Source organism: Melitaea cinxia, chromosome 12 (assembly GCF_905220565.1).
Source record: "Melitaea cinxia chromosome 12, ilMelCinx1.1, whole genome shotgun sequence".
NCBI classification, from domain to species: domain Eukaryota; kingdom Metazoa; phylum Arthropoda; class Insecta; order Lepidoptera; family Nymphalidae; genus Melitaea; species Melitaea cinxia.
This window is the reverse complement of record NC_059405.1, coordinates 10,357,348-10,370,417: the sequence shown is the minus strand read 5'-3', so window position 1 is coordinate 10,370,417 and position 13,070 is coordinate 10,357,348. Positions and strand designations below refer to the sequence as shown.

The following is a 13,070-nucleotide window of genomic DNA, read 5'->3' as shown; positions in this document are numbered from 1 at the left end:
CGCGGGTGGTGTTTCCTTTATTTGTTGATCAAACGCGGCGTGATAGTGTCGTGCTAGAGGACGTCATGAGGACATTACTGGTGAGTGTCAGTGTATACAAGGCCAACTTACTAGTTCATCATTACATCAATGTGTGTGTATTATATTATATATTTATATTATATATATATAATTTATTCAATTTTTTTATAAACAATGACTTTATTTATACAAAATATTATACATATTTACAATTCAATAATAATAATAAATAATATTTTGTATAAATAAAGTCATTGTTTAAAAAAATCTTAATATATATAAATCTCGTGTCACAATGTTTGTCCTCAATGGACTCCTAAACTACTTAACCGATTTTAGTCAAATTTGCACACCGTGTGCAGTTTGATCCAACTTAAAAGATAGGCTATATTTTATTTTGATATATTATGTTATTATTATATTTCAGAAAAAAATAAGGTGATACGAAGTTCGCCAGGTCAGCTAGTATATATATAATTTGATATGTTATGTTAAACAAATTAAATAAAATTATATTGCCTACATTAAAAAAAAGTAACATACGTACTATTATTTCAAATATTAAATATTTGATTGATTTAAAAAGTTGAAACTAATAAATTTAATGTAGGTCGATATCATACCTAGTACCTACGTAGTGCAGGTATTGATTTCACATTGAATCTGGCAACCTTGAATCTATTGAGAACTGAGAGGGCGGCAACTTTTGCATACAAAATGTTGCCCTTCTTAATTTGTAAAGCGGAACTAATTGTTAGCACGCGAGCAAAATTTTAAATTCAACCTGTCACATTAATAGCTCAATTACGTAAAACATGCTATATGGACAAATACTCCAATGGTTGCGTTACACTTTTCCACTCTTACTCCAACAGGCTTGACTAGAAGTAGATACGAAGCTGATACGCGTTCTATTTCAACGCCTCCAAGTTATACCATTCATTGCAAAACGTTAGATTTTATAATTTACCGCTGCCGCCAATCTAAACGATTATAATGATTATTAATCAAAATCGAAATGTTGCATTGACCTGCGTGAAAAATTTGTAAAAGCTTGCTTTGATTGTACACGCAATCAGTCGTCCAGTAGGTTTGCCTACTTATTAAATTTCATACGTTATTTGAAAAGTTCACTTAAATCCGATTTAGAAATATCATTTAATGCGTTTTTAATTACATAATTTTTGTTTTTGGCTAAGACTTCTTTACGCACGCTTGACTTGCGGAGTATGCCGGGTAATGCGTGATGTGAGCGATACGAAAAATGTGATCGGGTGAGGCGAACGACAGGAAGATATAAGTTAGGAAAGATAGAAAGAGACAAAGTTACGTTTCGTAAGTTTTACTTCAGCCGTGTCGTTTAAAGCACACTCGATTTTTTTACCTACTTTTTTTTGGTCTTTACAATTAAACAAACACAATAAGAAATGTAAAAATTAGAAACATAATAGTAAAAGAAGAATAATAATAATAGTAGAAATTTATTTTAAAACTATAATTCTAAATTTTATTTCTCTAAAACTAATTGGCCAAAATAAACTGGAAATATAAAATACTTAATAATTTTATCAAAACATAAATTATTAAATAAATATGTAAAACAGTTTCTTGATTAAAAAAATTACTCGTCCAATCTCAAAATTGCTATAAATATAAATTTTTGTTCGTTAAAAAGATATATATTGAAATGACCAAATAAAATCATATGTTATTTATAAGCAATCGTCAAGTTTATCATATTGTTTTTCTGTTTATTGCAATAAGCAATTACCAATGAATGTTTTAAATTAATGAATATTTTAAAATAATATTTTACATCCCAAAGCAACTGATATAACGAAACGGTACTTCAAATGGGTACACACATGTCACAATTGCAAAACGATATGAAATGTCATACAGACATGATTTCAATCGATGCGGGATCAAAGCAACATAAGCCCTTACGTACTTAGTACCTGTGTCTGAGATATCTTATACTTCACGATTACCTTGACAGCTCAAGTAACAAATAACTCGTAATTTATAGTTAAAATTACATTACATTTAAGACCAAACTCTTGGCATTTTAATTTGTAGCTCATTCAATTATGAACGGAAATCGTCTTGATATTAAATTTTGAATTCAACTATTGATAATAGTACAAATTACCAGTCAGCTGCGCTGCAAACTAGCTGAATAAATCTCTGAACAAAACTTTTTCGTTCTAGAGAGAAGATACTTAACTCTACGGTGTGACATTTAATATAATATAAAAACATAAAATTATGATTATAAATTTATATTATTAATATATATATATCATTTTTATATTATATTTCTATGAACTGGCTAACTCAATGTATATAGGTAAATAGGTAATTTTTTTATTGTAAATTATTTTATCTTTTTTAATTAAAGTAATGAAAATCGGTTGAAATTACATTCTATCCACCAAAGTGCAGTGGAGCAGCGTGTTAGATAAAGCTGAAAAAGGCCTTTGCCCAGCAATGTAGTAGACTAGAAAAGACATCAACGCGCAGTTTAACATACATTTGCAACACGGATGTTCCTATAACTCGAAACGTAAAACATTCTTTTTGAAATATATTTATTAGTTGTATTCATCGATACTTTAAAAATAAAATAATTCGATCCATTTCGATCCATTTTTTAATAAATATTTTTAGAAACCAAGTCTTTTATATCATAAGTCATAACATATCGGTGCACCTACTTGTCAACTTATTACGTCAGTAGTACAGTCTCTTTCCATTTATTTTTCTTAACCAACTTTCGAAAAAGGAGGAGGTTCTCAATTCGACTGCATTTTTTTCATGTATGTTACCTCAGAACTTTTTACTGGGCGGACCGACTTCGATTATTATTTTTTTAATCGATAGGTGGTGCGTGTCATGTAGTCCCAAATAAGCTATATTATCTACTGGAGGGCAGTAGCAGTTTATTTTTTATAAATAATTTTATGATTCTTATTTTAATCGAAAGCTGATGATTGTCTTGTAGTCCCATTTAAGTTTTATCGAGATCTCATGACTACTTTTTGAGTAATCTTTGATAACGCGGAACAACTTGACTATTTTTGGTGTACTTACGTTGTATTACTTGTCGGTCTAATTGAAGTCGGCTATTTTCAACAATTGACAACTATATTTTCGTTTTGCGATATATTTTTGCCCTGGACATAGTTATTTTACAACTCTGATATTGTTTGTTGATATCATATACTCTGTCCACCGATTTCAAAAAAGAAGGAGGTTATCTTTTTCATTGTTTTTTTTTCATATATGTCACCTCATAACTTTTTACTGGGTAGACCGACTTTAAATATTTTTTTTTAAATCTAAAGCTGGTGCTTGTCATGTGGATCCATTTAAATTTGATTTAAATCTGATGACTACTATTTGACTTATCTCCAATAATACGTATTTACTTGACTAATTTTTCGTCTACCTACGTTGTGTTACTGGTCGATATATTTGAGTTCGGTTTTTTTTTTCATTTGCGAGCATACACAATAAATTTTTATTCTCATTTTTTTTATGTATCAAGTAAAATATTTGTAATTCGACTCATAAAAAAGCTGTAGACTGTATTTATAACCTAAAATATTGAGCAGTCAGATTTTGTATAGCTATAATATCTCAATATTAATCTTAAATAAATCAGTATCACATAATGTGTGTAATACATCACAAGATGTATATTTTTGAATATCATATCAAAAATTGACCGCTCCAGCGGGGTTCGAACCCGCGTCTCCGACGTACCGTGTCGGCGCTCTAGCCAATTAAGCTATGGAACGATGCACCCGCTCGAGCGAAATTTTCGATATGATAATTTTTAATTTCGGTTTAAGCGAACCGTGGCGCCGTCTATAGTGAGCTCTTTACAGAAACCCGTAACTATTCAAAGTTTCATATTACAATGAAAATCTTTGACAGGAGACGACACCGTGCTATTTTTAATATCTAAGATTTTATTTTTGTGTTACCCACATTAGGAATTCTAAACATTTTTGAATATCATATCAAAAATTGACCGCTCCAGCGGGGTTCGAACCCGCGTCTCCGACGTACCGTGTCGGCGCTCTAGCCAATTAAGCTATGGAACGATGCACCCGCTCGAGCGAAATTTTCGATATGATAATTTTTAATTTCGGTTTAAGCGAACCGTGGCGCCGTCTATAGTGAGCTCTTTACAGAAACCCGTAACTATTCAAAGTTTCATATTACAATGAAAATCTTTGACAGGAGACGACACCGTGCTATTTTTAATATCTGAGATTTTATTTTTGTGTTACCCACATTAGGAATTCTAAACATTTTTGAATATCATATCAAAAATTGACCGCTCCAGCGAGGTTCGAACCCGCGTCTCCGACGTACCGTGTCGGCGCTCTAGCCAATTAAGCTATGGAACGATGCACCCGCTCGAGCGAAATTTTCGATATGATAATTTTTAATTTCGGTTTAAGCGAACCGTGGCGCCGTCTATAGTGAGCTCTTTACAGAAACCCGTAACTATTCAAAGTTTCATATTACAATGAAAATCTTTGACAGGAGACGACACCGTGCTATTTTTAATATCTAAGATTTTATTTTTGTGTTACCCACATTAGGAATTCTAAACATTTTTGAATATCATATCAAAAATTGACCGCTCCAGCGGGGTTCGAACCCGCGTCTCCGACGTACGTGGTTTCTGTAAAGAGCTCACTATAGACGGCGCCACGGTTCGCTTAAACCGAAATTAAAAATTATCATATCGAAAATTTCGCTCGAGCGGGTGCATCGTTCCATAGCTTAATTGGCTAGAGCGCCGACACGGTACGTCGGAGACGCGGGTTCGAACCCCGCTGGAGCGGTCAATTTTTGATATGATATTCAAAAATGTTTAGAATTCCTAATGTGGGTAACACAAAAATAAAATCTTAGATATTAAAAATAGCACGGTGTCGTCTCCTGTCAAAGATTTTCATTGTAATATGAAACTTTGAATAGTTACGGGTTTCTGTAAAGAGCTCACTATAGACGGCGCCACGGTTCGCTTAAACCGAAATTAAAAATTATCATATCGAAAATTTCGCTCGAGCGGGTGCATCGTTCCATAGCTTAATTGGCTAGAGCGCCGACACGGTACGTCGGAGACGCGGGTTCGAACCCCGCTGGAGCGGTCAATTTTTGATATGATATTCAAAAATGTTTAGAATTCCTAATGTGGGTAACACAAAAATAAAATCTTAGATATTAAGATGTATATTGCTAGTATTATATACATATACACAATATTAAACCGTACGAAACGATTAATCCTAATGATCACCTTCATGGAACAAACACTAATCGGTAGAGCATGCAGTTTATGTAAATATGGCTAGTTCAGTGATTATATAATTATAAAAATTATTCATGAAAATCGAATAGTTCACAATTAATTTTTTTTTTCATGTTTGCAATGAAAATTATGAAGTGTGTTGTATTTAAAAATCTGTAGTACCAAGTAATTTGTTGTACAAGGGTGTAAAATTCCAACTATGTTAAATTTTATGCAAGAAAATAACGATGATAATATCGATGATAATTATCCAACTTATTACATTATAGGTATACGTAATATAAACATCAACATCCTAGATAATTTATCTTAATGAATCTAGTTGACGCCGTGTTGGCGCAACGGTCACAGCTATGGATTGTGCCTGTTGCGCTGGCGGTTGCGGGTTCGATCCCCGCACATGACAAACATTTGTATTGGCCATACAGGTGTTTGCCGTGGTCTGGGTGTTTGTGCAGTCCTTGTGGATCTCCCCACCGTGCCTCGGAGAGCACGTTAGGCCGTCGGTCCCGGTTGTTATCATGTACACCTGATAGCGATCGTTACTCATAATAGGGAATATATCCGCCAACCCGCATTGGAGCAGCGTGGTGGATTAAGCACTGAACCTTCTCCTACATGGGGAAAGAGGCCTACGCCCAGTAGTGGGATATTACAGGCTGAAGCAAATCTAGTTTAGTGCTCCTCCGTAACTTAATGAGTCTTTAAAATAAAGTGGAAATTACTATTATTATGAAGCATAATTCAGTTTTGCAGGAAATAAAAACAACGTCTAATAAGATACTTAAGTATGATAATTTGTTTCCGGTTTTCTTTAGGTTACCGTACCTTACGTGTTGGAATAAAAAACCCTCGGTGCCTTTACATATTGGCTCTTCCTTAAGTCATTATAGACTGAATTTTTACCGCGCCATTTTTTTTATTCGGCGTTATTACGTTCTACTCATTTGCATGTAAGCCATTAATTTAAATGTAGATTAAAAAAAACATTGATTTTTATAATACCACTAGTCTCTCTCCACAAGAAAAATTTAGTAGGTAGATAAAATGCGCATATGCTGGTATCGTACAATATTTGTCAAGTTTTATCATCATAATAATAGCTAATCATTAAGTAGCCACTTATACACATTTTAATCGAAATGAAAAAAACATTGGTACGGTGAAAATTAGTTATTTATACCTGTAAAAATTATATTTCTACTGACATTTTAGAAAGAGGGTTTTTTTAACACCACGCGTATTTAGAGAAATTTAATTTCAATTTTCTGAAAATACAGGAAAGCCCACGCACTTGTCAAGCATGAAAAGTATCATCCGGAGACTACACTAGTCTAGTACTAAATCGTATGCTCTCCTAACGCAATACATAACGCGACCACAGGCTTATTGATAGGACCCCCTTCCCAAGGGGCGAGTTGTCGATCAGCGAATTGTGTCGCGTCGTCGTCTAGATTTAATTCTATAGATGTAATATTTGCAGAACTTCTAAGCCATTTTCATTCTTCAAAACTGCTAATAAAAAAAAAAATTGTACGATTATCACACTTTATACCCAATTTTACGTAAAATATTTTTTATTTAAATTTATTTTCACTTAAAATTAAGAAGGAAGCTTATATTTAGATTAAAATACGTAAAGCGGATACTTACAGTACCGGATTATTATTACTTACTGTTTAAATGTTAAATTATTTTAAAGAGAAATATTTCAACCATATTTCAGTTATTTTTAATTTCGTTCACCACATCTCATACATCTATCTGATTAATTTTGCCTTTTAACAAAAACAAAATACTCGTACTTATACAAAAACATGGTATTGTTTTGTAGTGCTAGCGTGTGTATCAAGTTAATTAACGTATAGATGATTATCCAAAGAAAACATTTTACTCACCTATTACTGCCTATAAACTATAAAAATAGAAAATATATTTGTAACTTTTAAGTAACATTAAGTCTAAAATATTTTATATATTCTTTCATGAAAATTGCACTACGAATCATGTCAGTAAAATAAGAGACATTTATGTCAAGGCGTGTGAAAATGCACGGAACGGACGATGATTCAGCCGGTAACATCCCACAGTTGGGTATCGGCCTCTATCTCAATGTAGAACATAGAAATAGTCTGTATAGTATCTTTAAATATTGGTCTACTTCTAGATTAAATTAAAATATAACGTATGACCGGTTCATGAATAAATCCCCTGAGCTGTGCGATAAAATTGCTGTGTGATTATGTCAGTAAAGAATGTAGCCACCCCCTCTCTTCCCATGGGTGTCGTAAGAGGCGACCAAGGGATAGCACAGGCCCACTACCACCTTAGAACTTAAAAAGCCGACTGATGTCGGGATAACCATCCAACTGCTGGCTCTGAAATACATAGGCCGAAGACGGGCAGCAGCGTCTTCGGTGCGATAAAGCCAACCCTGCGGTCACCAACCCGTCTGCCTAGCGTGGTGACTATGAGCAAAAACCTGAGTTCGAATGATGTTCATGAGTTCGATGATGCGAACTTGTGGAGGCCTATGTTCAGCAGTGGACTGCGATAGGCTGAAGTGATGCGATTAATGCGAAGCAATTTTATCAAAAGTAATTGTTTGTAGTCAGAATGCGCTATTTATTCGAAAAATTTAAACGTAACGGTTTTATTAAAGACATTAGACCCGTATTTTATAATATTTTATGCACGCAATGCACGATTTCAATAAACATGTCATTTTAAGTAGGTACTACGAAATCGTTTAGCAATAAAAAACCAGAATAATTTGCGGGTAATTATTTTATTTTTACTTATTATAATTCAAATTTTGAAACAGATGACGAAGGTAATAAAAAATAAGGTATACCTACACTAATGAGGTAGAGCAATGAATTTAAAAAAAAAAACATAAAATATACAATAGATTGAAAATATTATAGTACTGTATGTCGTATATTTAAAAATACTATTATAATATCCATACGTCGCTAAATACAAATTTTTATCCGTGTTCCTATTTTAGGACATGTGAATGCATATCGTTCTTGTCCTTGTGTGATTAAAATATGTTTTGTTTAATAAATTGATTTCAACGTTTTAAATCCAATTATTAAAACAATTAATTATTAATTATTGAAAAAAATATATATTAAACTTATGAGTATAAGTTTAATATAATATTTTTTTCCTACTCCTACTTTATTACTACTACTACTACTACCTACTTTGTTATACTATATCTACCTATGTATAATTACATAATTTGCTCTAAGCAGTATATAATTCGGATTATTAAGATATGCCTCCTATTATGTATGTATTAATAAATATTTAAAACTAAATTAGTCTTCGTCTAAGGCATGAAATGTTGCACTTAAGCAATTACAATTAACCTTGACTCCTATCTATGGACCTAAAAGGCGAAGTTATTTTATGTCTAACTTCTGTAACCTTTATATTTTTCCCGCCTTGCTCTTATAAATATTACGTTATGTATGAATCTGTGTAACTAAGAAACAACACATGAAAATAATTATAATCAAGCGCAAAAATATAGAGAAGATATATTATGTAATCACAAATAACCGTTTCACATAGTTTTACCTAAATAAATCCCGATCCCACCGGAATTTTAAGATAAACCCCTTGTATATAGCCCCTATAGTGTACCTCATATGATAATCTTGATATCTCGTTACATTCATGTTGTTTTTTTTTCGCAAACTATAATAATTTAAATTAAGAACTTTATATATTATAGTTTTTATATCATATCAAATAAAAAGTTAGCATTATAGGTTATGATTTCTTGTTGTATATTACTGTCTTAAGTTACGAGAACCTTGTCACCTTGACTTGCGGAAGAATGGTCGCCCGGGCGTCCTTACTACTTTCAGATCGAGGCTAAAGAATTCCAACCACATATACTATGAATGTTAAGCTATCTATTGACATGTACTATATGTAAACAAAATTGAAACAAACATGCATTGTAAACTTTCAATTCATTTAATAATTTTATATTTAGAAAGTAGTGTAGGAAGAGTAATAAATTTTGAATTTCCGCTATAAGTAGGTACTTACTGAATCCTTATACGCGAGCGATGTTACGGTTCTATGGTACGTATATTACATACATAATTGATTAACATTAAAAATATTTTGCCTCTTTTCGAAGTGTAATTATTAATAAATATATAGGTACCAATAAGTTCAAATATAAAAGGAAATATATAATTATTATACATAACCGAACCTTTTCGAACTAAGAAATGAAATCCATCGTACTCAAACCTTCTAATTACAATTAGTAGAAATCAAAAGTTATCTCTACAAAAACACTAAATGCGGATAATTGTTTATTTAATGAAACATAATTAATCTTAATTTCGAAGTTCAAATTATAATGATTACAAATCACTTAATTCGATTTGGCAGGAAATAAATTATAAACATAAAACATGATAGCAATAATAAGTTCCGGGTTTCTAAATGCTGAAACTTTACGTGTTGTCTTATAACTATGAGTTTATCCCTCGTTGCCTAGTTGTTTAAATGGAAATTGAATTATAATTACAAATGCATTTAATTTCTCGAATGAAATCAAATTCTGTAGTAGTATTACGTCACCTCTACCTATAGCAAAAACAAGATTTAGAATTTTGCCCCCTCGCACCCCCTCCCCCCTACTACGCCACTGAAGTCTACTAACATTTAAACAGAAACTTAAGCAGTTATCAACGTAGGTATATAGATTTTTTCAACTACACGCGATACGGTACTACAAGTAGACATTTTAGTCCACTTGTAATACATATCTACGAATTATCGAGACAACTAGTAGGCATTAATTTCAAAATAGATTAGGATTCCAGGTATGTCTAAAACAAAGCTAACTTTAAATATAGACTTTATTTAATAAGTATATTTTTTTCCCTTATTACCTATTTTTTTTATCTAAGTATAGGCTAGCTTTAGATAAATATAAAATTTAAGTATTCAGGATTCAGAATGGGTAATATACTGATATCCATAGTTATGTAACATTAAGTACTTAATACTTAAGGCACCTGAAATGATGAATAATTATCTAAAAACTAAAATGTTAATCTGAAAATTAAAAAGCGACTATGATATAAATTTTCTTATTAATATGCATTGGACCATTTTAAAATGTCGTAATGAAGTTTATTAAAAAATAAAACGAAAGGTATTTTTCTATCAATCTTTAATAAACATATAAAGTAGACCACGAAGTCTAACAAAACACGTCAAACGACTCGGTGTCAATAAGTATAGCAATGTTCGTGAGCTAGGCAAGGCCTAATATTACGGTCGAAAGTACGCCGCTATGTCGATTACTTACCTAGTTGCGTAGTACGAATTCTACTTCAACATTTAATAAATATTTACGGGATATTTTAGGCATTACTAAACAAAGAACCACAGTTTGACCGTGATAGCAATAATTATGTAATTAATAAATTAAAACATATGTTTTTTTATTACTTTTCAGATAAGTGTGCTGTGTGTTGTCACAGTTTATGCTCAATATGATTCCCCTACACCACCAAGGATTCAAATTCCTGGAGCCATTTTAGGAGCAGGAGGAGGTAGACAAGGTGGTTTTAGACAAAGTAGAGTACAAGCAGCTCCAGTCCCTGGAATAGTAGCAAGAATAAGAAGGCCTGGACTTTCTAGACCATCATTCAAATCAGTAGATGCTGCGCCCCGACCCAACCTACAGTCTCTTGACGATCAATCAAAACCGGTCACCGAAGAACCTGAAGATGAAATAGAAATAAACACGCCCACAGCTTATGTACCAAATGTGTTTTCAACTGCTGAACCACAAAACGATTTTTTCGATATAACAACAACATCTCAACCTAAGCCTCCAGCTGTTTTTAATTCTTCTCCATTTCAACAAACTACACCAAGTGCACCAAAACCCGAACCCATAAGGCCAACACAATACCGTCCATTATTACCCCAATCATTTAGCCCCGTAAGAAATGAACCCGCTGCAAGACCACAACCAGCTAGACTTCAGCCTTTATCAAGTAGGCCGCAAAGACCTGCGTTTAGACCCGAACCTAAACCTTTCATAAACGAGGACGATGACTACGTTCAACCCGTAAGGCAACACTCCCGCCCACAAGAACCCATTCGTGCACCCGCAAAAAGTTCACCCCAACAAAAATACACTTCTTCAAATTCCAGAGAGAAAAAGCCAGTAGCTCAAATTATACGTAAATATCGCGAAGAAAATGAAGATGGCAGTATAACATGGGGATTCGAAAATGACGATGGATCCTTTAAAGAGGAAACTATTGGTGTAGACTGTATTGTTCGTGGTAAATATGGATATGTTGACCCTGACGGGTTGAAACGAGAATACAACTATGATACTGGTATTCCCTGTGACAAGGCTAACGAAGACAAAGAACAGAAAGGTTTCATCGACTATCAAGAAAATAAGGCAGTCTTACCAAATGGTATAACAATTGATCTCAATGCAATGGGTAAAAAATCTAAGAGGCCATTAAGAACAACGACTAATCACTAGAAATTAAGTACTAACATATATTTATTTTAGGAGCTCTAATTTTAGGACACCTGTTTGTCATGTCATGTAGTGTTAACTAAGAAATAATTATATTTTGTTAAATGGTTTTAATAAGACAAATAAAATATCTATATAACTTTTCCTTTTTTTATACACACACGACCATCCGTAACAATAACTGATATTTTTTTTAAAATACATAAAAATATAGATGTATACGTTTCAGCCCGTACTATCCCACTGCTGGGCATAGGCCTCTTTCCCCGTGTAGGAGAAGGATCAGAGCTTAATCCACGAGTAACAATTGCTATGCACTCCGAGGCACGGTGGAGACCCACAAGGACTGCACAAACACCCAGACCACGGCAAACATCTGTATGGCCAATACAAATGTTTGCTATGTGCGGGGATCGAACCCTCAACCGCCAGCGTTCACCGTTGCGCCAACGCGTAGGTTTAAAAAATATAAATATTACGCCGAGACTCAGGCGGAAATCGAACCCACAACACCCGGAGCAGAAAGCAGGGCCACTACAAACTGCACCAACAGGTTATTCGAAATTTATTTAACTTTTAAGATTTTTAGGGTTCCGTACCTCAAAAGTAAAAAACGGAACCCTTATAGGATCACTTTGTTGTCCTCTGTCTGTCAAGACCCTTTTTCTCGGGAACGCGTGGAGTATCATGCTGAAATTCATATCAAATATTCAGGTCTACTGTCCCTTAGAGAAGTGAAAAAATCCAACTTCTAAGCCAACGCAATCAATAGATAAAGCCGTTTATGCTGCAAATTTTCGACATTCGCTAGGGAATCAAAACCTACTACTTCCCGTGAACTCAGAATCTTGAAATTTGGTACGAAGCAACGTCTTATAGCACAGATAAAGGATAAATAGCGGAAAGCATAAATTTTTAGTTACATCATATAATTAAAATATTTTTAATAATTTTTGTACGGAACCCTCGGTGCGCGTGTCCGACTCGCACTTGGCCGGTTTTTTATATTTGGATGGTTGGAAAGATTCTTCTTTTCTCTTACTGATAATAATTGATCCTAAGCCATTTACCGTTGCTGTACTCAAATCAATATTTTGTTAAGTGATTGACTGTAGTGTTATAAATTATAAAAAAGGTAACACAAAATAAAATTATAGGTGA

The 13,070-nt window shown here is 33.3% G+C and overlaps 1 protein-coding gene across 1 annotated transcript; it reads left to right on the top strand.

Annotated features, from left to right (window-relative positions):
• The first annotated feature begins 15 nt into the window (after positions 1-15).
• Positions 16-12,048, top strand: LOC123658490 (translation initiation factor IF-2). The gene is made up of 2 exons (XM_045593898.1): positions 16-80; positions 10,860-12,048. The coding sequence occupies exons 1-2, from the start codon at positions 66-68 to the stop codon at positions 11,910-11,912; spliced, it is 1,068 nt and encodes a 355-aa protein (XP_045449854.1). The 5' UTR covers positions 16-65; the 3' UTR covers positions 11,913-12,048.
• Positions 12,049-13,070: the final 1,022 nt, after the last annotated feature.